At 44.0% G+C, this 25,749-nt stretch overlaps 1 protein-coding gene across 1 annotated transcript; it reads right to left on the reverse strand.

The window, feature by feature from the left end:
• Nucleotides 1–8,763: 8,763 nt before the first annotated feature.
• Nucleotides 8,764–24,887, reverse strand: LOC127003708 (uncharacterized). The gene is made up of 2 exons (XM_050870643.1): nt 22,075–24,887; nt 8,764–9,775 (listed from the first exon to the last, which is right to left on the reverse strand). The coding sequence occupies exon 1, from the start codon at nt 24,584–24,586 to the stop codon at nt 22,121–22,123; it is 2,466 nt and encodes an 821-aa protein (XP_050726600.1). The 5' UTR covers nt 24,587–24,887; the 3' UTR covers nt 8,764–9,775; nt 22,075–22,120.
• Between the last annotated feature and the right edge of the window lie 862 nt (nt 24,888–25,749).

Raw genomic sequence — 25,749 nt, forward strand, 5'->3', positions numbered from 1 at the left:
AGTGGGGTGGTTGAGGCGAGGCAGAGGAAATCGTGTTGGAGGTGGAAGGGGAAGATGGAGTGGTGATGAGGATTGGGGAGGAGTCAAGGGTGGTGGAGGGAGAAGAGGGAGTGGGAGTGGATGAGGTAGCAAGGGAGGTGGATGGGGCGGAGGGAATAGTAAGGATGGAGGCGGGTTCAGGCGAGGCAGAGGAGGAGGAGGAGGTAATTGGGTCAGAACGTCAGAATATGAGTTTGAGGAGGAGGAAGCTGGAGTAGGAAGGGCGGGGAAGGAAGTCACAACTTCCCATATCAACACGTTTGAGCGTTTCAGCTCATCGTTAATCGAGCTAAGTGCTTGGATACGCGAGTCCAAGACACAATATTTACATTTAGACTCGCTGAGTTGAAAGTGGATCGTGGCAAATTTCTGCGAACAATTACCGCAAGTGAAATATTTGGGCATGGTTACAATTCCTTTTTTCTTTTCTTTTTTCTGTAGCAAGAAACTTTAGTTATGATATATTTAGAAACCGCGTGGGTGGCTTGCTGAATACCAGGTAGGAGCTCAACTGAACACCTGGAAGGAGTTAGGTAGGGGTCGGGTCGAGTCCCGCGGGGGTAATTAGTTGGACGGTAGAGAGGCTTGTTTAGTTAAAGGAACACAAAGGAGCACAAAGAAAGAGGAGGAGGAGGAAATAGTTAGAGGAGGAGGAAATGGTTAAAGGAGGAGACGGAGGAGGAAATATGGGTTTGGGCGGAGAAGGAGGAGTAGGGAAGGTGATTAAAATAGAAGTAGAAATACCTGTGTTGATTAGGATTATTTAAGGAGTGCCGGGTGGTTTCCTTCGTTAAGACCTCGGTGGCTGTGGGATATGGGCGGGTGTGTGAACACCTGGGTCTTGGTGTGTGAACACCTGACTGTCTTGGTGAGGGAGTGCCGGTGAAAAGATTAGCCGACCTCACTAATCCCGGAAAATTTCAGACTTAACGGGCGGTACCGGGAGTAATTATACCCCTGGGAATAAATAGGGCGGGGTTCAAGAACGATTGGTAATGAACAAGAAAATACAGTGAGTTGTGATCTGACCGTTTACTATAGTAATAAAATAAATAAAATACTCGCTATAATAAGTGTGTAAATGTATCACTCGGGTTTATGTTTAAACAATGTGTGTGCTGTTGTTGAAATACTTTACTTTGTTACCCTGTGACAGGTACGGGAAGCAGTAGAATTATGACACTTAGCGTTCCACAGCGGCGGTGATGTCTGCTAGGCAGTGAAGCGATGATGAAGTTACCGATGAGCGATGTCCAACCTCTTCAAGTAATATCCACTACAGTTAAAGTCCTCGATGGCGTATAAAGATTGCACAACACACTTGGTGAACACTAATTCACGGAATCACGGTTAACAGTAAATTGAGGAATCACGGTGAGCACTGAATTACGAAATCACGGTTAACACTGAATCACCGTATCGCGGTTAACAACGAAACACAGAGTCGCGGTTAACACTGAATCACGGAATAGCGGTTAACACTAAATCAATGAATCACGGTTAACACTAAATCACCGAATCACGGTTAACACTGAATCACGGTATAGCGGTTAACACTGAATCACTGTATCACGGTTAACACTAAATCAAGGGATCACGGTTAACACTGAATCACTGAATCACGGTGAACACTCTAGCCGGAGCGAGCGGGGGTCGTGACCTTAGCCTAGGAGGGTCAGGAAACGAGGAAGTGATTGAGAACAGAATGGAAGCGATTCTTTCCGGGCAGTATCTGGCATTGTTTTGAGAGGCTGTCATACTGCTCATCATTTTTCGCGTATGCCGCCCTTGGTGGGGTGTATATATATATATATATATATATATATATATATATATATATATATATATATATATATATATATATATATATATATATATATATATATATTATTTTTTCAGTTGATGCCTGCCTGTTAAAGGAAATATTTACCTATTTTTTCCAAGTCCTTTTACAATTTAGTCATTAAAAACAAAGATCACTTAGTGGTTTGCGTTTGTCCCTATATATTAAAAAAAATGTCAACACTTGAATGGGAAAATGGGAAAAGACAGCTCCCCGAGTGGTGAAAAATAGGGCTACCGTGGTGGGAGCTGGAGGCGGCGCGGGACCGCTCAAGGGCGCCGGGGGAGGCAGGCAAGGAGTACAGAGAAGCTGAACGCGGTTCCAAGGCCACGGAACCGTTCGGGCGGTTCCCGCAGCCTCCGCGCGCAAGGCTCCAGCGGACGTGAGGGTGCGTGTAAGGAGCATTGGATTTGAGAGTGTGGGAACCGGTTCCGGAACCGGTTTCCACGGTTCCGAGAGCCTTCAGAACCGGAACCACCGGATCCGAAAATGACGGTTCCTGCCCAGCCCTAGTTTGGCGGAGCAGTCTCTCGTCTCTGAAAGTGGAAATGCAGCCGTGCACGGACCGGGCCTGCGACAACTTAAGGAGCGAACGGCTGGAGGAGGAGCAGCAGACCCTGGAAGGCGAGGTTCAGGGCCTGAGGGAGGAAGTATGAGGCGAGTATGAGTAGAAATGTCTGCGTAATGGGGGACTTTAATTATAGGAATATAGACTGGGAAGACCTAGTGGGTGACCTGGAAGCCGAGGACTTTCTTGAAGTTATACAAGATAATTTCCTTAAGCAGGTAGTTACTGAGCCTACCAGAGGAGATAACATATTAGACTTAGTCCTAACCAATAATGGGAACTTGCTACGTGAGTTGGAGGTGGGCGGAGAGTTAGGAAATAGTGACCACAGAACGGTTCGTTTTAGCTTAGACTGGGCGGTAACCCGCGAACCAAACCCAGTGTTAGTGCCAGATTTCAGAAGAGCAAATTACGAGGGGCTTCGAAGACATCTTGAAGGGGTAAACTGGGATAATCTAGGGATTCATGAGGGCCAGAACTGCGGATTGGAGAGCCAGGAGAACCAGGTAGAAATGTCTTACAATAATTTAGTTAGAGTAATAGTAGAGGGGCAAGGACAGCATATACCACAGCGAACACTTAGAAAAGAAAACAATGGTCCTAAGTGGATGACTCGTGGACTAAAACACGAGATTGGGTTAAAGAAGGGAATTTATCAGAAAATAAAGAATGAGGAAACACATCTCAGGGGCCGGTACGTCGAACTATCTAGATTAGTTAAGAAAAACACCAGGATAGCAAAAAGGAACTATGAGATCAAAGTAGCAAATGAGGCGAAAAGTAATCCTAAGGGCTTCTTTTAGATGTATAGAACAAAAACACGGGAGAAAATTGGACCGCTGAAAACAAACACAGGGGAGCTAGTAGAAAATTACGAAAATATGAGCACATTGTTGAACGACTACTTCCTTTCAGTATCCACACAGGAGGATCGAACGACTATACCGGAAAGAGTTCAGGTGTACGAGGGCGGGGATGGCGATAAATTGAGGGATATAATCATTACCAGGCAAGTAGTTCAGGATGAGATAGATAAGCTTAAGAAGAACAAGTCGCCAGGTCCTGACGGGATATTTCCAAGGGTATTAAAGGAATTAGGTAATGTACTCAGTAACCCACTAACCGACATCTTAAGATGTCGGTAAATACTGGCTATGTGCCGAGCCTATGGAAAGTAGCTAATGTGACGCCGATTTTTAAAAAGGGGGACAGGTCAGTTGCTTCAAACTATCGCCCAATTAGCTTAACATCGGTTATAGGCAAGATGCTGGAGTCCATAATAGCCAGGAACATTCGGGAGCATTTAGAGAAACATAGCTTAATAAACGACTCGCAGCATGGGTTCACAAAAGGTAGGTCATGCCTCACCAATCTCTTGTCCTTCTACAATAAAGTATTTGAGGCGGTTGACAGAGATGAAAATTATGATGTAATCTATCTTGATTTTAGTAAAGCGTTTGACAAAGTTCCTCACCAACGACTGTTGCTTAACCCTGTGTGAGTATCGATGTTGTATATTTACAACGCGCCACTTCCTTTAAATGCGTATTTGCGCCTGCGCGCGGGCATTTAAACTGCGTCGGCACCCCACATCTCGCCTGCCGCCTCAGTTTGGTGCCTGTTGTGGTGTTAGGGTGGGTCTCTTCTACTTACCTCTCCTGTATGAGTGGTGAGTGAGTCACTTGAGCGCAGCATCATTACAAATATTATTATGTATGTGTTATATGTTGTAACATTATTTTTTTATTAATTGATAATTAATAACATTCATAACAATAACATTTGGAATAATTTAGTGAAATTTTTTTTATGTGTGGTCTGTAAGTGATTATGCAGATTTGAGGTATGTACTATTTTTTTTTTTTATTTTTTTTTTTTTTTTTTTTTTTTTTTACAGATTTTTTTTTGCTTACAGAAATCATGTCGAAGCCAAGTTTGAGACCCGAGGAGATAAATGAGTTGTTGGAGGATGACTGGATTGGGGAGAATGGAGGATGGGACTGGGAACTGGGAGGTTGACGAGTGGGAGGTTGACGAGGGGGTGGATGGGAGATACGTGGATGTGAAGATGACCCCACCCTCCTGAAAAAGGCTCAGGGGGACCTCCCCCCCTCACCTCCTCCCCCACCCCCCACCCCAGCCCCAACCTTCCCCCCAGGCCATCCAGACATGGTAAACACTTTGCACCACATAAGAGGCAGAGGCGACCTGGCAACTCACCTTCCCCTTGGCTCTCTCACCACCCCAGCCAAGCCACACATCTCGCTCGCCTGACCTCTTATCTTATATTGTGTGTACAGCCTACATTTCCACCACACACTCAGCTCTCACAACAACAACATGCCTCTTGCCTGCTGCCATCACAACTCCACGTAGCTGCCTTCAGCCTCATGCACCTGCTCCTGATCATCAGCCCACCCATCAGCCCACCCCTCTCACCCCTCACCCACCCCGTTCGTCGTGTCTGTGTTCTCTCCGTCTCCATCTCGGTCTGGATGATGTGGCTGAAGATGTGAATGACCCACAGACCTGCAACCCCCTGCCTCTGCTGCAGTGAGATCATCCAAACGGAGGCAATCCAGGAGGGGGAGGGGCCCAGGGAACCAGTGGGCCAAGGGCTCCGAGTGTGAGTGTGGGCTCAGCACTGGGACAAGACAAGAGAAAAACTGTGTGCCTGATTCGAAAGTGCTAACCTTAAAAGGTTGTGAACACCGCACTCAGGGAAAAAAACCGATGAAAACTTTGGTGGGAAATGGGTTGATACTTCCACCAGTTCATCGGCATCTACTCATTGCCTATGCCATGCGCACTATGGTGACAGGGTCGCCAGGGGTGAGGGTGCGCCGGCGCCTGGCAGTGCGGGACCGAGCAGTAGCCTCATCAGCCTCCACGTCCTCATACATATAACCCACCTAACACCGAGGCCAGCAAAGGCGGTTGAGAAGAGGAAACTGAGAAAAGAAGGCTGAGAAAGCTTCTCTGCCCCCACCAGAGAGCAGGACGAGCCTGGGTCTGCTGCAGGTGTGTGCAAGTCCGTGTGTGCGTCCCTGCATTCTACTCTGCTTGCCTCTGCCCCTTAGGGGTTATGAACTATGTTTTTTTTTTTTTATCTGAGTGTGTTATGCATACATTCATTACATTCTAATGAGTTATATGGATGTTGTGCATCTCTGTGCCCTAAAAAATAAAAAGAAACTAACTGACCTCTAGGAAAATAATTTATTTAGTACTATTTAGTACCTATTTTTCAAGAAACTTCCACAGTAGCTTTGCAAGTATATTTGTAATTTTCATGAAGTTTAAAAAAAAATTTAAAACCCAAATTTTTTTTAATACCCAAAAAAAATTTTTTAGAAAAACAAAAAAAGAACTAAAGTTTCATTTTTGACCTTTTCATGTTTTGAGTTTGGATGTTGTGGTGAACTGAGACTGCTGGCTGAGAGAACTGTGAGGAACAATTCATTTTTTTTATTTTTGGAGGCTTTTTTTTATTTTTTATTTTTATTTTTTTTTATTTCTTCTTTTTTAAGGGTAGTTAAATAAAGTGAGTTAATTTAGTGTATTTGTCATGTAATAAAGCTTTCAATCACTTATTAGCACACTCATAATGTCTAAGTAATTTTAAAAAGATGTCAAATTAGAAGTTTTATAAAGTTAAAAAGTTAAAGCAAAGCGTTACCTAAAGTTGCAAAGGTGCAACACGATATACAATATGGGTACTGAAAATATCGATACTCATCCAGGGTTAAATTACAGGCTCACGGAATAGAGGGTAAAGTTTTGAACTGGGTCAAGGCGTGGCTTAGCAATAGGAAGCAAAGAGTGCAAATCAATGGTAAAAGATCTGACTGGGGATGTGTTACGAGTGGGGTCCCACAAGGTTCGGTATTAGGTCCACTTTTGTTTATTATTTATATCAATGACTTAGATACAGGAATTAGTAGTGATGTTAGTAAATTTGCAGATGATACCAAGATCGGTAGAATAATTGTGTCGGATCAGGACGCTAGTATTCTCCAAGGTGAACTCAACAGATTGTATGACTGGGCGGATAAATGGCAGATGGAGTTCAATGTAGGGAAGTGCAGTATTCTGAGTGTAGGTAGGAACAACCCCTCACATAAATATTGCTTAAATGACACTCTCATAAGCAGGTCTGGGTGCGAGAGGGATTTAGGGGTCTTAGTGAGCTCTGATCTCCGTCCAAGGGCACAATGCATTAAAGCTAGAAATCGAGCTAATAGGGTACTGGGATTTATTTCAAGGAGCGTAAGCAACAGAAGCCCCGAAGTCTTCCTCAAACTATATTTAGCATTAGTTAGACCTCATCTTGACTATGCGGTTCAGTTCTGGTCACCTTACTATAGAATGGATATCAAAATGTTAGAATCGGTGCAGAGGAGGGTGACTAAGATGATTCAGGGGTTGAGAAACTTGCCATACGAGGAAAGACTCAAACAGTTAAACTTGCATTCTCTAGAAAGGCGAAGGGTGCGTGGAGACATGATCGAGGTTTATAAATGGATGAAGGGGTTTAATAAGGGAGACATTCATAAGGTTTTGTTGGTAAGAGAACCGGGTAGGACACGAAGTAATGGGTTTAAACTGGATAAATTCAGATTCAACAGGGACATAGGCAAAAATTGGTTTACTAACAGTGTGGTGGATGAGTGGAATAGGCTTAGCAATCATGTGGTGAGTGCCAATACAATTGTCACATTCAAAAATAGACTAGATAAATTCATGGACAGCGATATTAGGTGGGGTTAGATACACGGGAGCTTGGGGTCAAAGGAGCTGCCTTGTACAGGCCTACCGGCCTCTTGTAGACTCCTGCGTTCTTATGTTCTTATGTTAAGTGGAGGCAGAGGAGCAGCAGCGAGAGGTGGCAGCGCCGCACGCGGAGGAAGAAGGCTCAGTTCTGGCGGGAAGCGCCGTGGCGGCGGTCCTGCTGGGGCCTATCTGGGGACCCTGGGAAGGATCCCTGGAGCCTGGTAGCGTCGTGGCGGAGCCAGTAGCTGCCGCGGTTGGTTGGGGAGCCGAAGGAGCCGCTCCCATGGGTCCAGCCGGTGCTGGAGCCGGACCCATTCACCCCGCCTCGTGGCCTCCCTCACCCCCTCCCTTCCCTCCATGCCGGTGTCTTGAGATAAAGTGCGACTGTGCCTGAGTGCGATATTGCGTGTTGTGCGCATGCGCACACAGGAAGCAACCGATGCTCGCACTGTCTCAGCTAATAGCTGATCCATAGTGCGGCGCTATAAACACTCGTCTGCGCCAGAACGGGCTGGACCGACCATCAGGCCTCACCTGGAAGAAGCCTTGGGCCGACCATCAGGCCCCACCAGGAAGATGCCTACCGGCGCAACAGGCAGCGACGTAAAAAAAAAAAAAAAAAAAAAATAGTGTGATCATAAACAGTTTTATCGTGGTTTGTCTGATATATGGTTTGAAAAGTGCTTCTGTGTGCTAAATAGTGCCTCAGTATATGAGAAAGAGGAGCAAGAAGCAGAAATAACACTGGTCTTGTGCTGTGGACACCTGAAATATTCCTTGATATGTGATTTGAAAAGTGCTTTTGTGTGCTAAATAGTGCCTAAGTATATGAGAAAGAGGAGCAAGAAGCAGAAATAACACTGGTCATGTGCTGTGGACACCTGAAATATTGTGTAAACTCCCTGTGCCAGAGTGTTTATATAGCTTTTTTTCATTAATACGCTTGATATATGGTTTGTAAAGTGCTTCTGTATGCTAAATAGTGCTTCAGTATATGAGAGAGAGGAGCAAGAAGCATAAATAACACTGGTCTTATGCTTTGAACACTATAAATATTGTGGGAAGTTAATTTATATAGCTTTTTTGGTGTATCTCTTTAATATCATATCCTTTTTTATTCTTATTTCATCCTTCCACATTCCCTACAAACTTGGGGAACTGTAAGGAAAAATGGGTTACAGAGGTGGGGAGGGGGGCTAGTCGCAAATAGATAGGTATTTGAAGATGTTAATTCTGGCGTAATCTTCAATATCACTCGGCACTATTATAAATCCTTGGAGCACATCTTTCAACTGCTCTAAATCCCATGTGGAGATTATTTCATGGCTCAAGCAGTCTGTGAGGGTCTGTGTCGTGTCTCAACTTCATTGTAGTGTCATGGTGAAATTTTATCAATAAATTTCTTAAGTAGTACTCAGACTTTCCAGATTGTAATGCCTGATGAGTCATGACACTAATCTTGTTCTCAATTATTCTTTCCTTGATCACCAGCCAACCAGTGCAACTCTATCTATGACGGTGTTATTCTCTCACCAGGAGGGAGACCTTTAATCATTTGAGAAGCGCAATTCTTGACAAGTTGTAATTCTTTTAAGAGATAGTTTGGCAGTCCATAATAGAGAGAATTGCAATAGTCCAATTTGGTTATCACATGATTGTGAACCAGCATTTTCGTTGTCATCACATCCAAATACTTCCTTACGAAACCCATGTTCTTGAGGTGATATCTTCTTGTTCTAACAACTTGCTGTATTTGATCCTTCATAGATAGAGTACAGTCCAAAGATACACCCAGATCCTTCACTGTTTCACGAACTTCCAAGGTGTTACCATTAATGCATAGGATGGACATAGTAATCCTGCTAATATCTTTGCTTTGCCCCACTAGCAAACATTCAGTCTTGTCTTGGTTTAGCTTTAACTGTTTGGATTCCATACATTTACCAATGTCATACATAATCAGCTTTATCTTTCCTTCAACCATTAAACACATTATTCAAAGCCATTTAAAATTGTGTCATCAGCAAACAGTTTAAAATCTATATCATGTAGTATTTTAAGTTTCTATATGAGATAGTTCAATAGTGTATATACTGAACAGCCTAATACACTACCTTTGGGCACTTCTCTTTCTAAAGACTTCTTGTCAGAGAAAGATCTTCCAATCTATACACAATATTGCCTCTTTGCAAGATAACTTTACAAACAAGTGAGTGCATCTCCATTAATACCCACTGACTTGCAATCCAAAAGTAGCAATCTAATGGGTAGGCGGTGGCCGAACTGGTAGCGTACTGGCCCCCACATTCACCGCGTGATGGACGACGCGGGTTCGAATCCCCACGCTACCACTTGGATTTTTCAGTCACCGCCGAGCGGCTTAAAACTACCCACATGCTGTCCTGAAGACCACCCATCAACCCGGACTCTAGAGGAAGCCGTCCAAGCGAATCAAGAACGAGTTCCGGGGGGCAGCATGAGCCAATGCAAGATGGCGCCACTATAAACACTCGCCTGCGCCAGAACGGGCTGGGCCGACCATCAGACCCCATCTGGAAGAAGCCTTGGGCCGACCATCAGGCCCCACCAGGAAGATGCCTACCGGCGCAACAGGCAACGACGTAAAAAAAAAAAAAAAAAAATGAACAATCATGTCAGATGCAGCAATCAAGACCAATGAAATCAGTACCTAGACCACATTTTCCGTCGTCCATTGTGATAATCAAATTATTGGTTACTGAACACAACATTTTCTCGGTCGAATAAAGTTTTCTATAAGTAGACTGACTATCTGGTAAAGCCTTCACTACAATACTTGCAAATGGACGAGTAACTGGGTCAATAATACAGTTTTAGATAAAAATATCAAATTAGATACTGGTTTAAAGGAACTCAAACATTGTATATCCATTTTGCCCTTTACTATCTGGTTAATTAAAGCTATTTTCTCAGAAACAGGAAAGGTATTATTCAGGAAGCTACAGTTAATAATCAATGTAATTTTTTTAGAATTTCACCAAACTTATCACTCTAAATAATGTCACTAATAGATAATGAATGGGTTATTGTTACAGTAAGTCATGTTTACTTTATGGACAATTGCCTTTAATTACCTCATCCACATTTACTTGCTTAAAGGAGAGTAGCTTATTTTGAAGCATTGGCATGCTCATAGGTGTTCGTATCAGCTCAATGCCAAAAGTCTCCACTATAGACTCAATTTTCTGATCGAAAAAGTCAAGGAACATATTTGCCAAAATAGAATCATTAAAACATTCAGGCAAGTGAGGAGGTAGCAGAGAGGTGTGACTCAGACAAGGAAGACTTGGCTGGTTTAGGCATGTGAGAAGAAATTTAAAGACATAAAACATTTCCCTTTCCCTTCTTTTAATTTAGGTAATAAAAGGGAAAATAAACAAAATACAAAACTATGTCCTTTTTCATTTTATTATTAAAGGATATAAAATATGGAGTCCTGTAACAAATAATATAAAATACACACATTAGAAAACAGACATGATTAATGAGAATTTCCGAAGGTAAAGAAAAAAGATATATAAATGAATCATGAGAGAGAGAGAGAGTTTGTGTGTGTTAGTGTTCGGAATACGTGTATGATTGCTGTCACATTGTCATGTTTCGGTATTTACAATAAAAATATAATGTGAGAAACTTTGAGCAGGCAAGGAAGGAGTGTCTGGATAGAGAAAGTTGGAAACTCTTCTGCTGTGGCCATCCCCTGGGGGGAGCTCCTAGGAGGGGGCGTCAATGAAATGATGATGATGATGATGATGATGAATATAATGTGAACCATGCAAAAATAATAGAATACATATATACATTAATAAATAAATGAATAAATTAGTGAGAGCAAAATTAATATTGCATTGCATCCAAATTAAAGCCCAGAATTTTCAAGAACTTAAAATTAGTAATGAACTGAAATAACTTGATAATAACTAGTATATATTGCAAGATGTACCTTTTAAAATTTCCGTTATTTACAACAAACCTATAATTTGAATCATGAAAATGAAAAATTTCCGTTATTTACAACAAACCTATAATTTGAATCATGAAAATGAAAAATTTCCGTTATTTACTATAAACCTGAATGTAATTTGAACTATGAAAAAAATAAAATTTTCTGTTATTTATAATAAACCTGTAATTTGAACCATGAAAAACAAAAATCTTACGTTATTGACAATAAAACTGTAATTTGAACCATGAAAAATTGAAAATTTCCTTTATTTACAATAAACCTGTAATTTGAACCATGAAAAATTCAAAATTTCCATTATTTACAATAAACCTGTAATTTAAATTGTGTCCTTGTAAAAAAATAATAAAAAAGAAAAGTAAGGAGAACATAAGATTAATATTGCATCCAAATTAAAGGCCAGAATTTTCAAGAACTTAAAATTAGTAATGGATTGAAATAACTTGGCAATACCTAGTATATATTACAAGATGTACCGGCTCCAGTCGGCACGGGCTCACCAAACTCCCAGCCAAGGAGGAATCGGCACCACCGCACTCTCTCCCCTCGTCCCAAGAGACTAACGACTGACCTCTGTCATCCCTAATTAGCCCCTCTCCTCCTCTCTCTCTCTCTCTCTCTCTCTCTCTCTCTCTCTCTCTTGAATGATCACCATCCCTTGCTATCACCACTCATTTCTTTCTGTCTTGTCCCCACTCTCCCTCCTTCTTCCCTCCTCTTCCTTGTCCAGCCGTTAATACCTCCCCTGCCTGTCTGCTTTCGCGTCTACACACACACACCCCCCCACAAAAAAAAAAAAAAAAAATATGTGTGTGTGTGTGTGTGTGTGTGTGTGTGTGTGTGTGTGTGTGTGTGTGTGTGTTTGCAAAACATCTTCCTTATTAAAACTTGAGAGCTGATTGTTATTACTCGTCAGCTCTCGACTTTTAATAAGGAAGATGTTTTGCAAAATCACACACACACAAAAAAAAAAAAAAAAATGTGTGTGTGTGTGTGTGTGTGTGTGTGTGTGTGTGTGTGTGTGTGTGTGTGTGTGTGTGTGTGGACGCAAAAGCAGACAGGCAGGGGAGGGATTAACAGCTGGACAAGGAAGAGGAGGAAAGAAGGAAGGAGGGAGAGTGGGGACAATACAGAAAGAAATGAGTGGTGATAGCAAGGGATGGTGATCATTCAAGAGAGAGAGAGAGAGAGAGAGAGGAGGGAGGAGGAGAGGGGCTAATCCTAATTAAGGATGACAGTGGTCAGTCGTTGGTCTCTTGGGACGAGGGGAGAGAGTGCGGTGGTGCCGATTCCTCCTTGGCTGGGAGTTTGGTGTGCCCGTGCCGACTGGAGCCGATAGTACCTTTTAAAATTTCCGTTATTTACAGCAAACCTATAATTTGAACTATGAAAATAAAATAAAAATCCGTTATTTACAGTAAACCTGTAATTTGAATCATGAAAATAAAAGAATTCCGGTTTTTACAATAAACCTGTACGTAATTTGAACTATGAAAAAAATAAAATATTCCGTTATTTACAATAAACCTGTAATTTGAACCATGAGAATTTAAAAAAAATCCATTATTTACAATAAACCTGTACGTAATTTGAACTATGAAAAAATTAAAATTTTCTGTTATTTACAATAAACCTGTAATTTGAACCATGAAAAACAACAAAAAATCTGTTATTTACAATAAACCTGTAATTTGAACCATGAAAAAAATAAAATTTACTGTTTTTTTATAATAAACCTGTAATTTGAACCATGAAAAAATATAAATTTTCCGTTATTTATAATAAACCTGTACGTAATTTGAACCATGAAAAAAAAAAAATGTTATTTACAATAAACCTGTAATCTGAACCATGAAAAATTAAAAATTTCCGTTATTTACAATAAACCTGTATCCTCTCATATAATACACTATGTACATTACTTTCCTCTGGCTGATCTTGCTCTGAAGGAAAAAAGGGAATGTGGTATTAATAATTTTTCTCCCCCCATATTATCTAATATCTAGAGTCATTAAATACTATAAAATGTTCCTTTTTCTACCTCATATCTATCAATAACTGTTTGCATATCAATTCACCCATTATTAATAACAGAATATCTGTCAAGTAGAGTCTCATTCTCAGTAAACTACTACGTTAAAACTCAAGTATCTTTATAGCAGTTAAGCACAACTAAATGACAGAACTGATGTTATGGGTTAAAATAACAAGTAAAACACCTCTGAAGGCCATGGAGAAGTGAAACATTGAAAAGCTGGTAGTACATGGTCTGCAGTGCTACTTCAAACTTGACACAAAAAGTTTTATTAGAATCGTAACATCATGACACCTCTTAAGTTTCATTAAAATTGGTTGATTAGTTTTTTGAGCAATTACATTTTCGACACCCTTCTAATTTTTGCAAGTTAGCTACCCATTGACTTCACCCAGTAGAGGGCAACGAGAGAGAATTTCATTCTACGTTCATTGGTATGTGTCCGTAAAAGTAAGTTGGTGAAAATATGAAAAAAAAAAATATGCTGTATTTAGCACACGCACAGTAGTGTTGCAAATTTGACAAGCTTTTCGATTATAACTTGTATTAATCTTATTCCCTTTAAAATTGGAGCTTCATCAGTTCAGTATTTAAAAGTTGGTATATATTTGGCTATGGCACATGCTCAGTGCTACTTCAAATTTGATATGTGGAATTTAACTAGAATTATAACATGACACGTTATAAGTTTCATGAAAATCGGTTGAATAGTTTTTGAGAAATCTCATTTTTGACACCTTTCTACTTTTTGCAAGTTACCCATTGACTTCACCCAGTATAAGAGATGAAAGTTATATCATATAAAATTGAAGAGTTGTGCTCTTAATGAAATCCTGAAATAGGAAATTTCTGCCAACGACAAGAGGAGATGTTCTCACATTCCTGATGGTACCAGCTCTTGCAGCGATCACATTCTATCATACTGTCACTTTCCACATATGGCAACCTGCAATGACAATAAACATCAAAGGCAGTAGCATATACATTGCTAATTTGTTGGCAGATGTCATGGGGAAACTTTTCCATTTTGCCATTCCTAATGATGCATTAGGAATGGCCAAGTGACATCTCATTTCACTTTGCTGCCAGACACAACAGCTGGGATTGAATACACAACATAAAGCTGTTGCATTAGCAATGGCAAAAAGGCCACAGTCATCTGATCCGTTTTGCTGCTTGCAGTTAGGTTTTTGAATAACAATGGAGCTATTGTTTTGCAAAAATAATAGTGATGCACTTATTTTCTTAATAACATTTAAAATTTGACTGCCTTTTCTACACATACTATCATAAAAGTAAATAATTCCTGGAACAACAGTATCCAAAACAAAGTTACTTAAACAAATCCAGTGAGAATTAACATTTACTATTTGAACAAAAGGCATATCCTTAGTAGCATATCCACCATAAGAAAATCCTTGAAATATGACTGTGGTCTGAAAACCCGTGACATGAGGAAACTGATTGGCCAAAAGTGCCTGAGCAGCATCAATGACATTATCACTTAGCCATTCAGAACTACTGGAGAGAATCCTTGTTATTTCCTCTTGATTTCTTGTGCTCCAATACATCTCAAGAGGCTTCAAGGGGAACCCTGGTCCTGCTGGTTGGTAACAGCATAGCTGGGCACGATAACAGAAAACCTTATTCCCGATAACCGATAACTGATAATGAAAAACCTTAACGGCGATAACCGATATTCGTTAACTAGAGACACAAATATAGGCGATAACCGATAACCGATACCCGATATAAATCCACAATTCCGATACTAGCTAGCGATAAGTCCGATAGGCGAAAACGATACTATATTGATATTTCAGATAGAACAACATTGATGAATTCAAATTTTCATTATCTGTATTTTAGGAAACTTACAAAACCTTAAAACCACACGTTGACACGTACATATGGACGTTAATACTAGAAATGCCTGAACCGGTGTTGTGTTATTTGGCGTCCCCACCGTCAAAAATTGTTTACAAACACTGGTCTCTCGTGAACGGTGCATGCTCAGACCAGCAAGCGTAGACCTGTACAGTCTCACAAAGCTTTTAAACCGTAATTAAGAGTTGCTGGAAGGCTGAATCAGACATATAGTACCACTACCACCATCCTCGCTGTTTCTAGGACGACACTCTGTACGAGTTGTATTTATATGTGCAGAGAGTACGTCGTTCTAGAAACAGCGAGGATGGTGGTACTGTATGTTTGATTCAGCTTTCCAGCAACTCTTAATGTGTTAAAAAAGCATTGTGAGACTGTACAGGTCTACACTTATTGGTCTGAGCATGCGCAGTTCACGAGAGACCAGTGTTTGTACACAAAAGCGCCAGCTTTTGACGATGGGACACCAAATAACACAACACCGAGTGCCTTCAATACCATGACATGCTCACAAACAAATATGGAATATCAAATTTGAGGCAGTGAATAATCATTTTTGGGGCAAAGTTAAATGATTTTTCTCTATGATATATTGATTTTTGAGTAGCATGAAAAAATAACCTAGTATTTTAATTTTCATGACCTAAGTATGAAATCTCATCACCGAAGATATTTCATACCCCGAAGTTTTTTCATACAACACCGGGCCACGCATGCGCAGTAAGGAGACAACATTTTTTTCCTGAGAGGCGGAAAAAAAGTAGCGATTATCGCTAGTTGGGTTACAAAAGTAACGAAGATACCGATATATATTTAAATAAGTAGCGGATGGTCGATAATCCGATTTTGTTATCAGCGATAAAGTATCGCGATAACTTATCGCGATAACGCCCAGCTATGGGTAACAGTGACGCTTATTGTTGGCTTCAGAGTTGATGGTCTTCCTCTTTCTCTCCACTCTTGTCATCTTGCAATCTAAAAATTGAAAAACCTTGAAACCAACTACATAGTATAAAATATTGTTAAAGGTGTGGGTAATTTATGAAAGACAATAAAAAAGTTTCAAGATTATTCCACCATATACAGGTAACTCAATTTACGCGAGTATTGTGTCCTTGAAGAGGTCGCGTAAATCAAACAAGAGGTAGGTTTCTATCGAAAAATAAATATTCACTTCATTCAGTGGAGAGAGAGAGAGAGAGAGAGAGAGAGAGAGAGAGAGAGAGAGAGAGAGAGAGAGAGAGAGAGAGAGAGAATATCTATATCACCGAGCTATCCACTCTCAGCCTCACTCGTGTGAGGAAGAAATGAGGGACACCTGGCTAGTATTGGTACCGATACCGAGCAGTCTGGTACCGGTACCGTACCATATAGCTGGTACCGTTAGTACCGGTACTGGTACTAACCGGTACCTGCCTACCCCTATTGTTGAGTAGCGTGGCAGCGTGGGTACTGTATTGTTGTTCAAGTGGCGCGCGGAAAGAACTGAGCTCAGCTGTATGGCCGCGGCGCCGTGTGAGTCCAGTTGCGTGAGACATCTGGTGGCCACTCCATAAGATATCGCGTATAAGTGAAAAAAGGTGTAAATTAAACATTTATTTGGATTTTGGACCCCGCGTTATTTCGAAAACGCGTAAACCAAACTCGCGTAAATTGAGAGTTACCTGTATTGTGGTTCACATCCCAGAAAAAAGTGTAATTTACTACATTTGAAAGAATGATGGGCTCTTTGGGCCAAAACACTGAGTCACTGGGGACAACATCCACTTTCTGGCAACTTTTCCAATGTTTCAGGGACTGGTAACATTTTGTGCCATATAATTGTTTACAATCTGATGAAATATTATTTATTTTCTGGAAACGCCATGTACGTACTGGTATACAATGGCTTGCATACCAACACCAGTAGATGTACTACACTATGACTGTCTGTGAGTAGCACTACAGTGTAGAACATAATTTTCCGTGGACACCACACAGTCTAATATAATATGCTGTGATAAAGTCTGACGTTTTAGAAGTGCATAACTTACCGACAATGCTGACGGGCAGTGCAGCGACATGCTGTGATCCTTTGGATAGGAGCATGTCGGATGGATGCCCCACATCAGCACAGTCTTGAGTTGGGGTGACACCTCTGACCTCCTCCTCATGTGCCGTGGATTCTGATATGAATGAAGAAACAACTGAAGTGTTAAAAAGACTTGGATGCTGTAGAACACACTCTGCAGTGGACACCACACAGCCTAATATATGCTGTGATACATAGGGACTCTTAGATGAACATTACTTACCGACAATGTTGACGGGCAGTGCAGTGACATGCTGTGATCCTTTGGAATAAAGCATGTCAGACTGTTGCCTCACATCAACAAGGTCTTGAGTTGAGGAGGTGTCACTTTGAGGGTCTTCTCCAGGTGCTGATGACGCTGAAAAGAGAGAAACACCAGAAGTAGTTACTGCTGTGGATGGGGGCTTTATTTGGCTAGAAGGTTGTGCAGGTTTCCGTGGACTCCTGGAGGATTTATAAGGTTTGATATGAAATAATGCAATTTTTTTCAAGAACCTTTCCATTTTTACTGACTTTAAGACAGTTATCTAAGATGCTGTGTATGTCATAAGGGCCAAGCCAATTTTCCTCTAGCCGGGAGCCTTTTCTTCCTTGTTTTTTATTATTTTTTACAAGAACTTTCATTCCAATTTCAAAATCAAATGATTTACAACCTTTAGCCTTTTTCATGTCATAATATTTCTTTTGTTTAGCTTGTGCTTTAGCAATATTGGAGTCCACTTTTTCTTTAATAGTTTTCATGTAGCTGACTCTTGACTCTATTGACTCATCTGAAGGATTTAAATTTGGAATTTCTAAAGCGTCAGCTTCCTCGATATCATTTCGCTGAAGTTCAATAAACAGTCTTGGGTGTCTATCAAACATAACAAAAAAATGGTGAATACTTTGTTGAAGCCTGCACAGATGTTCTAATACCAAATAAAGCAGGTTCTAGGTGTTGGTCCCAATCATTTTTATTTTTATTTACCACTTTAGTTAAGACGCCTTTCAGCGTTTGATTGTTTTTTCATCTTGACCATTAGTTTGGGGGTGGTAAGCAAATGTTACAAGATGCTTAATTTGGAAAAGGGAATTTTTTTTATCATTTAATGCATTGCAGAATTCTTTTCCCTGGTCTGTTAAAAAAAACTTTCTGGGGGCCCAAAACGGTATAAAACACTCAGAAGTTTGTCACAAACACAATCAGCAGATTTTGAAGGCAAAGGGAATGCTTCTAAAAAAACATACTTGTTGCCAGATTGACTTTCAGGTAGTGGGCCTATTAAATCTACACCAATCATCTGCCATGGGCCTTCAGTCTTAATAGTGTTATGACGGACGTATTACTTGGGTTCCGTGTCGCCGTCAGGAGACTCCGTGGGAGGGAGATATGTAAACACCTTGCACAGCTTCTGTAGTTTAATATTCTTCCTTAGTAGTACAATTCACTCTGACTCGAACTTACCACTAGCTTACTATGACTGGGACTGTCCACTCTCGCCCTCTTCTCCTACATATATCCAGAACAGTACAGTCTAGAACGTTACAGTATATTTTAGATCATACAAGAAGATGTAGCAAAAATATGTGCGAGTTGGCAACACTTCCCGCCTGGCGCCTGGCCGCTAGCCCCGCGGGGCGCGGACGACTCGCCTTGCTCCCCGCCCCCCTGCTCGCTCCTCCCGGAGCCTTCTAGAGGCCCATGGACGCCGGGGGAAGCTTCCAGCACAACACTATCCCCCCCTCTTAATTGTGATCGTCCCGATCACACACTTAACTATATACAAACATAAGAAAATTAATCAAAAACATAATAATCGTCGTATCGCTGTGGACGCCTGCGTTGTCTCTGTCTTTTGCTAGGTGCCTCCTGCGCGTCTGTCTCCTGGTGCGCCTCGTCGTCGTCCGCCTCTTGGGGTGTGCCTGGAGCATCTGCCGATGCCGAGAGGTTATCTCCCTCGGATGAAAGGTCCAGAAGACCTATGTCGTCGTCGACCTCCTCTCGGTCCTGGACGTCCCTTGCGTTTTCGTCGGCTGCTGGGTGTCTGTAGTTGTTCCAGGTGTAGTTTCCCGGACCGTGGTACCTCCATAGCCGGTTGACGTGGACAACTTTCGGCTTGGTCCTTTCCGTTCTCCGGATTCGGTAAGTCACGTCGGAGAGGCGTTCTAGCATAGTATAAGGGCCTTCCCAGGGGCTCTGTAACTTCGGAGACTGTCCTTTCTTCCTCTGTGGGTTGTAAAGCCAGACTTGGTCTCCTTCCTTGAAGTCAACGTGGCTTGCCCTCATATTGTAACCGCGCTTCATGGCCTCCCCGGAGAACTTCAAGGCACCACGGACTTGATGGTGCACCTCTTCCAGCCGTTCCTCTAGTTGACGAGCAAAACTGGAGGCGTCCCTTGGAAGGCTTTCCCCAGGAGGCCTTCCTGTCAGTAGGTCCACCGGCAACCGCAGCTCACGTCCAAACATCAGCTTTGCCGGTGAATATCCCGTAGTTTCGTGGGCGGCAGACCTGTAGGCCATGAGGAGCGCAGGCAGCTTCTGATCCCATGAAGACTGATCATTGTTGCACTGCTTGGCCAACTCCTGGCCCAATGTCCAATTAAACCTCTCCACCATTCCATCTGACTGTGGGTGCAGAAGGGTGGTCCGGGTCTTCTTGATACCCAGGAGCTTGCAGCACTCAGCAAGGACTGTTGACTCAAAATTCCATCCCTGGTCGGAATGGAGCTCGTTAGGCACACCGAAGCGACAGAAGAACTCCTCCACCAATACCTTAGCGATGGTAGTGGCTTCCTGGTCAGGGATGGCGTAGGCTTCCGGCCACTTGGTGAAGTAATCCATTGTGACGCAGATGTACCTATTTCCGTTCGTCGTCAGAGGCAAGGGTCCAGCTATATCCACTGCCACCCGTTCCATGGAGGCTCCAACCTGCTATAATTGCAATGGGGCACGGTGACGCTTCTTGGGGCCCTTCTTTGCACAGCACACCTCACACGCGCGACACCATTCTTCCACATCTTTCCTCATACCAACCCAGTAGAACCTTTGGCGCAGGCGATTCAGTGTCTTCTTTACCCCAAGGTGTCCGCTGGTAATGCTGTCGTGCATTTCTTTCAAGACGCCTTCCCGGCACTTCATAGGTAGCACCGTGGACCAGTAGTGGTCAAGACCATCATGAGAGACCCAGCGTCGCTGCAACACCCCGTTGTCCATCCGAAGAGTGTCCCACTGAGTCCAGTAATTCTTGGTGGTAGGGCTTTCTCTCGAGATTACTTCCCACCCAGGTCGCGTTGACGACTGACTCAGCCACTCCATGATTGGTCTCAGATCTCGGTCCTCCTGCTGCAGTTTTCCCAAGTCTTCCCATGGCACTTCCGCTGTCTGTTCCACTGTAGTGCGGCGGCACATATTCTGGACGCTTTCCCTCTGGAGGCAATGTTGGCATTCAGGTAGGCAGGGGCGCCGGCTCAGGCTGTCCGCGTTACCGTGTGTTAGCCCAGATCGGTGCACAATAGTGTAGTGATGCTGCTCTTGTTTACCTATCCAGCGAGCGGAGGTGAAAGTTGCACCGTACAGGTAAGCATGGAAAAGGTCAAGGCTCTTGACTACTGCCACGAGTTCTTTCCGGGTCACGCAATAGTTTTTTTCGGCTGGGGTGAGCTTCTTGCTGAAGTAGGCCACAACCCGTTCCATGTCGGCACATACCTGGAACAGCACTCCACCAATCCCCTCATCACTGGCATCACAATCCAGTATAAAAGGCTTAGAGGGGTCTGGGTAGGTGAGTACGGGCGAGCTGATGAGGGCTTCCTTGAGCTTCTCAAAGGCAACCTGAGTTTCCGCTGTCCACTCAAACTTGCGCCCCTTCTTCGTCAGGAGGTGCAGTGGGGCAGCAATCGTAGCGAAGCCTTTTACAAACCTGCGGTAGTATGAGCACAACACGAGGAAGCTCCGCAGTTCCTTCACGTTGGTGGGTGTCGGCCAGTCCCTTACCGCAGCCACCTTCTCAGGATCAGTGCGTACTCCAGCCTCGCTCACGATGTGTCCCAAGTATTGGACCTCCCTTTGGAATAGGCAGCATTTCTTCGGGCTGAGCTTAAGGTGTGTAAGCTCTAAACCGGGCGAAAACCTCTGATAGCCTTTCCATCTCCTGCTCGAAGGTGTGGCCAAAGACAATCACGTCGTCGAGGTAGATGAGTGCCGTCTTCCAGTGAAGTCCCTCCAGCACCCTCTCCATCAGCCGCTCGAACGTGGCCGGCGCGTTGCAGAGGCCAAAGGGCATAACCTTAAACTGCCACAGGCCTTGACCGTAGGAGAAGGCTGTTTTCTCTTTGTCTTGCTCCGCCATTTTGACTTGGTGATACCCAGACTTCATATCCAGTGTTGAAAACCACTTGGAGCCCACCAAAGCGTCGAGCGTGTCGTCGATCCGTGGGAGTGGGTATGAATCCTTGATGGTGAGATCGTTGAGGGCTCGTTAGTCCACGCAGCACCTGAGGGAACCGTCCTTTTTCCTGACGAGCACTACAGCAGACGCCCACGGGGTGCTGGACCGCTCGATTAACCCCTGTTGCCGGAGATCATCCATTGGGTAGGCGGTGGCCGAAGTGATAGCGTACTGAACCCACATTCGCCGCGTGATGGACGACGCGGGTTCGAATCCTCACGCTACCACTCGGATTTTTCGGTCACCGCCAAGTGGCTTAAAACTACCCACATGCTGTCCTGAAGACCACCCATCAACCCGGACTCTAGAGGAAGCCGTCCAAGCGAATCAAGTACGAGTTCCGGGGGGCAGCATGAGCCAGTGCAAGATGGCGCCACTATAAACACTCGCCTGAGCCAGAACGGGCTGGGCCGACCATCAGGCCCCACCTGGAAGAAGCCTTGGGCCGACCATCAGGCCCCACCGGGAAGATGCCTACCGGCGCAATAGGCAACAACGTAAAAAAAAAAAAAAAAAAAAAAAAACCTCATCCATCTCCTTGCGACGGGCTGGTGCCATCCTTCGAGGAGCTTGCTTCACTGGGCGGTGGCTACCTGTGTCGATGTGGTGCTCTACCAGGTCCGTACACCCCAAGTCCAGGTCTCCTGTGGAAAACACATCTGCATTCCTCACGAGAAGCTCCCTGAGCTGTTCCACTTGAGGCTCCTCTAGACACTTGGAGCTCCTGTCAAACAGGTCGCGCAGGTAGTCGGGCAGCTCCTCCTGGGGCTTCGTCAGGGTTCTCCTGCAGACACAGGTTCTCGGTTCCTGGTCGATCTCTTGGCACAACCCCACCATGGTCCCTTGTTCTATTTTCTTCGGGCTGAAGGAGACATTGGCCACGACGACAGGCACTTCCGCTGCAACAGGGTCTACCAAAGTACTGCCTACAATCACCCCGTTTTCTACCGGGCATCGACTTCCACTCTCTAACACACACAGGCTAGCCGGGGGGGCACCCGTAATTTGACAGGGTAACAGCATCTCCGACCTCGGAGGAATAATGGTGGTGCGCTTGACCGTCACTGGCAGGTCTTCCTTGTTCACAGTCGTCAGTGGCACCCTCCTTCCTCCTACAGTCAGCTGCTTAGCGCGGAAGTCCAGCTCGCACCTGTGGGAGACAAGATAATCCATACCTAGGATGCAGGGGTCGTCCATGTCAGCCACATAGACAGAGAGGAACTCTTCCTTTCCTCCAAGCTCAAACTTCACGTCCACTGGGCCTCTGAGCTCTGCGTAGTGTCCTGTAACTCCGCACAGTCGATGAGGCGTCTTAAGAAGCCGACGATGACTCACCACGTCAGGCCGCACCAATGTGCGTTCCGAGCCTGTGTCGACGACCACAGGCCACAACACTCCGTCAACCTTGCCCTCCACTTGGCAGCTTGTCATGGTGGTTCTCCTGCACACTGATATCTTCGAGGCATGTACAGGACAGACTGGTCGCTGCTCCCGTGAACCAGTCCTTCTTAGTTTCCCGAGTGGTGGTCCCTCGTTGGGGGCACATGTTTCCCGGCATTCATTCTTCCAGTGCCCCTTTTCTCCACAGGTCCAGCACTTGAGTCCTTCCCTGTGCTTCTTCTTAGCGCCACCTTCATATTCCTTCTTCCTCTCATAGCATTCGTTCTCCTTGTGCCCAACCTTCTCGCAGTACCAGCACGTTCCTTGGAACCTGTCTGTGTCGCTGACAGCGCCCTTTCGTGCCCTAAAGCCAGAAGTCGAGTCGTCCCTGAAGCTTGACAAGCTAGACATAACAAAGGACTCAAACTCCATGGCACGTGCCAGAGCTTCCTGCATTGATGTTGGCTTAGCTTGGTTCACTTGTATCTTTAGCTGAGGGCTGTCCAGGGCATCGATGAATTGATCACGCAGCAAAACCGTCAGCAGGTCAGGGGTGGCACCTGGGTATGCCTTGTGCGCCATGCTCTCAAGGTCCTGAGCGAGTTCCTGAAGAGACTCGCCGCGCCTCCTGTTGCGGGTTCTGATACTAACCCTGAAGAGCTCGTTCTGGTGCTTGGTCCCAAATCGTTGCTCCAGCGCTTGCGCCAGGCCGCTGTAGCTGCCCTTTGTCGCATTGTCGAGCTGAGCAAGGACCTCCAGCGCCGCCCCTTTCAGACTAGTGGCCAGCTGTACCGCGCACTCTTGGTCATCCCATCCGTTCCGAGCTGCCAACAGCTCAAACTGAGCGCGGTAAGCCTCCCAGGAGACCTTGCCATCAAACTCCTGAGGCTTCTTTCTAACAGGCGAACCCAGCAGACTCATGGGGCTGGCGAAACTTCTTGCGGGGATAAACTCAGGCGAAACAGGGCTCAAACTACCCCGGACTTGCGTAGGAGAAGCATCTTGGGTACAACTAGCCCCTGCATGCACTGGCTGTCCGTTTCCAGCCAAGCAGTCTTCAAGGGCCTTCACTCTGTCACATACGTCACAAACTGCCTCTTCAGTACGGTTCACCTTTCCCTGCACTTCTAATATTTCTTTGTGTGTCGTCTCCCGTACCACCTCCATCTCTTGTTGAAGATTTGTGTGTTCTTTCTCCACTTCTATCAGGCGTTGTCCTAACTTCGTGGTCACATCAGTCATATCTCTTCGTACTGACTCACTTCCATCTTGTACTGCTTGTAGCTGTTGCTGTAATCCCGTGAAGCGATCTTCTAGCTGTTCTTTGACTTCTTGGAGTGTTCCTTCTTGTTGTTGCTGTGCTCTTTCTTGTTGTTCTTTGAGTTCTTGGAGTGTTCCTTCTTGTTGTTGTTGTGCTCTTTCTTGTTGTTGCTGTGCTCTTTCTTGTTGTTCTTTGAGTTCTTGGTGTGCTCTTTCTTGTTTCTCCCCCTGTAGTCTCAAAGCTTCCAAGAGTTCAGTCAACACGTCGTCCCTCTGGGCAGCTTGGGAACGAGTCTCCATGGCGAAAAAACAAATGCCTACACTCCTGACGCCAATGTTATGCCGGACGTATTACTTGGGTTCCGTGTCGCCGTCAGGAGACTCCGTGGGAGGGAGATATGTAAAGACCTTGCACAGCTTCTGTAGTTTAATATTCTTCCTTAGTAGTACAATTCACTCTGACTCGATCTTACCACTAGCTTACTATGACTGGGACTGTCCCCTCTCGCCCTCTTCTCCTATATATATCCAGAACAGTACAGTCTAGAACGTTACAGTATATTTTAGATCATACAAGAACATGTAGCAAAAATATGTGCGAGTTGGCAACACTTCCCGCCTGGCGCCTGACCGCTAGCCCCGCGGGGCGCGGACGACTCGCCTTGCTCCCCGCCCCCCTGCTCGCTCCTCCCGGAGCCTTCTAGAGGCCCATGGACGCCGGGGGAAGCTTCCAGCACAACAATAGATTTCAAAACTGGTGCTACAGTTTTAATTTTTTTCAGATCTTTGACACCTATCACACTCTCTTATCCACCTCATGACATCTTTTTTTAATTCCTAACCAATAAAACCTTTCAGTAATTTTCTTGACAGTTTTACTGATCCCCATGTGAGCTCCTCTATTGGAGTCATGAACATCTTGGAATACTTTCCTTTTCTCTTCCTCCGTGAGTATGGCATCTTTCAGCTGCACTGGACCTCCTTCCTTCGGTTGGTAGATGTACTGGAGCCGGTTCGGATCAGCATCTGAAAGTTTGAGTCATCATCATTATCATCATATGCAGCCTGAGTCAGACTCGCACCTCGTCATCGGTCTACCCATTTTCTAGTTCCACCTATTGATTCCTTTTCTGTTACTGCTTAGGTCCATCTGTTGTCAATTTCTTCTTTATAATGCCAAGAAAATCTTCTACTTTTGTCAGTTCTCTTATCCAGGAGACCATTTTCTTGTCTCCAAGTTATCCCAAATATTATCCTCTCCATTCCTCTTTGAGCACTTCTTAATTTTCGTTCAGTACCTTTTGTTATACAAAGTTTCACAGCAGTAAGTTAATATTGGCAGGACAGACACACTGGTTGTACACTTTTCTTTTTAGGGAAAGAAGTAGTTTTGTTTTCAGTGTTTATTTGTTTGTTTTTCTGAATGTACTCCAATCCATATATACTTATTCTTCACATAATTT

The sequence above is a fragment of the Eriocheir sinensis genome, chromosome 26 (genome assembly GCF_024679095.1).
Source record: "Eriocheir sinensis breed Jianghai 21 chromosome 26, ASM2467909v1, whole genome shotgun sequence".
Classification (NCBI taxonomy): domain Eukaryota; kingdom Metazoa; phylum Arthropoda; class Malacostraca; order Decapoda; family Varunidae; genus Eriocheir; species Eriocheir sinensis.

Bases quoted from the DNA above. Each gene is read 5' to 3' on its own strand.
- LOC127003708 (XM_050870643.1), bottom strand. From the start codon at position 24,586: ATGGAGACTCGTTCCCAAGCTGCCCAGAGGGACGACGTGTTGACTGAA.